The 1,281-nt window shown below is 41.8% G+C and overlaps 1 protein-coding gene across 1 annotated transcript in view; it reads right to left on the bottom strand.

Annotated features, from left to right (window-relative positions):
• Window positions 1-1,281, bottom strand: part of LOC107577620 (cullin-9-like) — a gene marked incomplete at both ends in the record, with an annotated part of 7,023 nt that overhangs the window by 2,051 nt on the left and 3,691 nt on the right. The window contains one exon of the mRNA XM_016263677.1: window positions 161-362. Within this exon, the coding sequence (XP_016119163.1) occupies window positions 161-362 (202 nt within the window). The remainder of the gene's footprint in view (window positions 1-160; window positions 363-1,281) is intronic.

The following is a 1,281-nucleotide window of genomic DNA, read 5'->3' as shown; positions in this document are numbered from 1 at the left end:
ACCTGTTCTATAGGAAAGGTTGTGATCTGGCGCTATAGAGAAAATATAATTTAAAAAAATTAACTTGACCTTGCGGGCCGCCCCCCTAAAATAATGGAAGGGGAAACACTGTACCCTTGAAGGCATAAAAAAAGAATAGGTCACAAGAATCCCCACTCACCGCCAGCGCAATCTGCTGCACCTGTATACAGGTAGGATACTCCTGCATGCAGCACAGGATGGCTTTAACACCGCCCTCTGTGGCGAATGAGACCCTCCACTCGTATTTCAGCATCAGACTGCGGGTCAGCAGCAGCACAGTGACAGCGTTCTGCTTGGTCTGACTGCCAATCATCTCCACCAACATCTTTAAGACTTTGTCACTGAAAAAGACAAGAAAGTTATTTTGAAGCCATTTGCAATATAAACTAGAAACCATGTTACATTACTTTACATTAAATGCATGTCAATGGTGAAAAAGTTCTAAAATATAATCACTATTATTGTAATTAAAAATTATTTTTTTTTACATTTCATCAGAATTATTGTACTTTAAGATAAGAACAAATCAATGCAACGCCAACTCTCACGGTTTGCTCGCAGATTTAGTCAGCGAAGGGCCCTATCATACACCCGGCGCAATGCAGCGCCAGGCGTGACGCAAGTGTTTTAGCTAGTTTCAGCCCGACACAATTATAATTTTCATGTCCAGCGCCATGTTGTTTAAATAGCAAATGCTGTTCGCCCATGGGGCGTGCTGGTCTGAAAACGAGGTGTGTTCAGGCGCGTTCTTGGCACGTTGCTATTTTGAGGCAACTGAAAACGACTGCGCCATTGACCAACTGAAACCTGGTCTAAAGTCAACGCAGCAGTATTTTTTTATTTATTTAAAGGGTGCGTTAGTAATATCCGCCTATAGGTGGGTGCACAATGCACGTACACTGCTTATTACACACTCAGGGACACGCAGCAGCGCACAAACATGCCAAATATTACAAATTAAAGCATTACAATGTAAAAGATTATTTTCGCGCCGACCGTTTTTTCCATTGTTAAACTAGCAAAAGTGTATTCGTACATGACCTAAGTGCACCTGCGGCATGCGCTTCAGACCATGTGCTTATATCGTTAAAATAGGGCCCGAAGAGTGCAAACAACTGTGTGAAAAAACAGACTGGCTTTAATACACTTTTATTTTAAGCAGAATATCTCAATACATATAGCCAAACTCTAAATTACACGCCGGTGTTTTCAGCTCATCAGTGCTTTTTCTGTAATGTAGAGAGCGCATGCGCATTGTTT

This window comes from Sinocyclocheilus grahami, unplaced genomic scaffold, assembly GCF_001515645.1.
Source record: "Sinocyclocheilus grahami isolate Dianchi unplaced genomic scaffold, SAMN03320097.WGS_v1.1 scaffold6608.1, whole genome shotgun sequence".
Taxonomy (NCBI): Eukaryota; Metazoa; Chordata; class Actinopteri; order Cypriniformes; family Cyprinidae; genus Sinocyclocheilus; species Sinocyclocheilus grahami.
The sequence above is the reverse complement of the archived record's forward strand: the minus strand, read 5'-3'. Positions and strand labels throughout refer to the sequence as shown.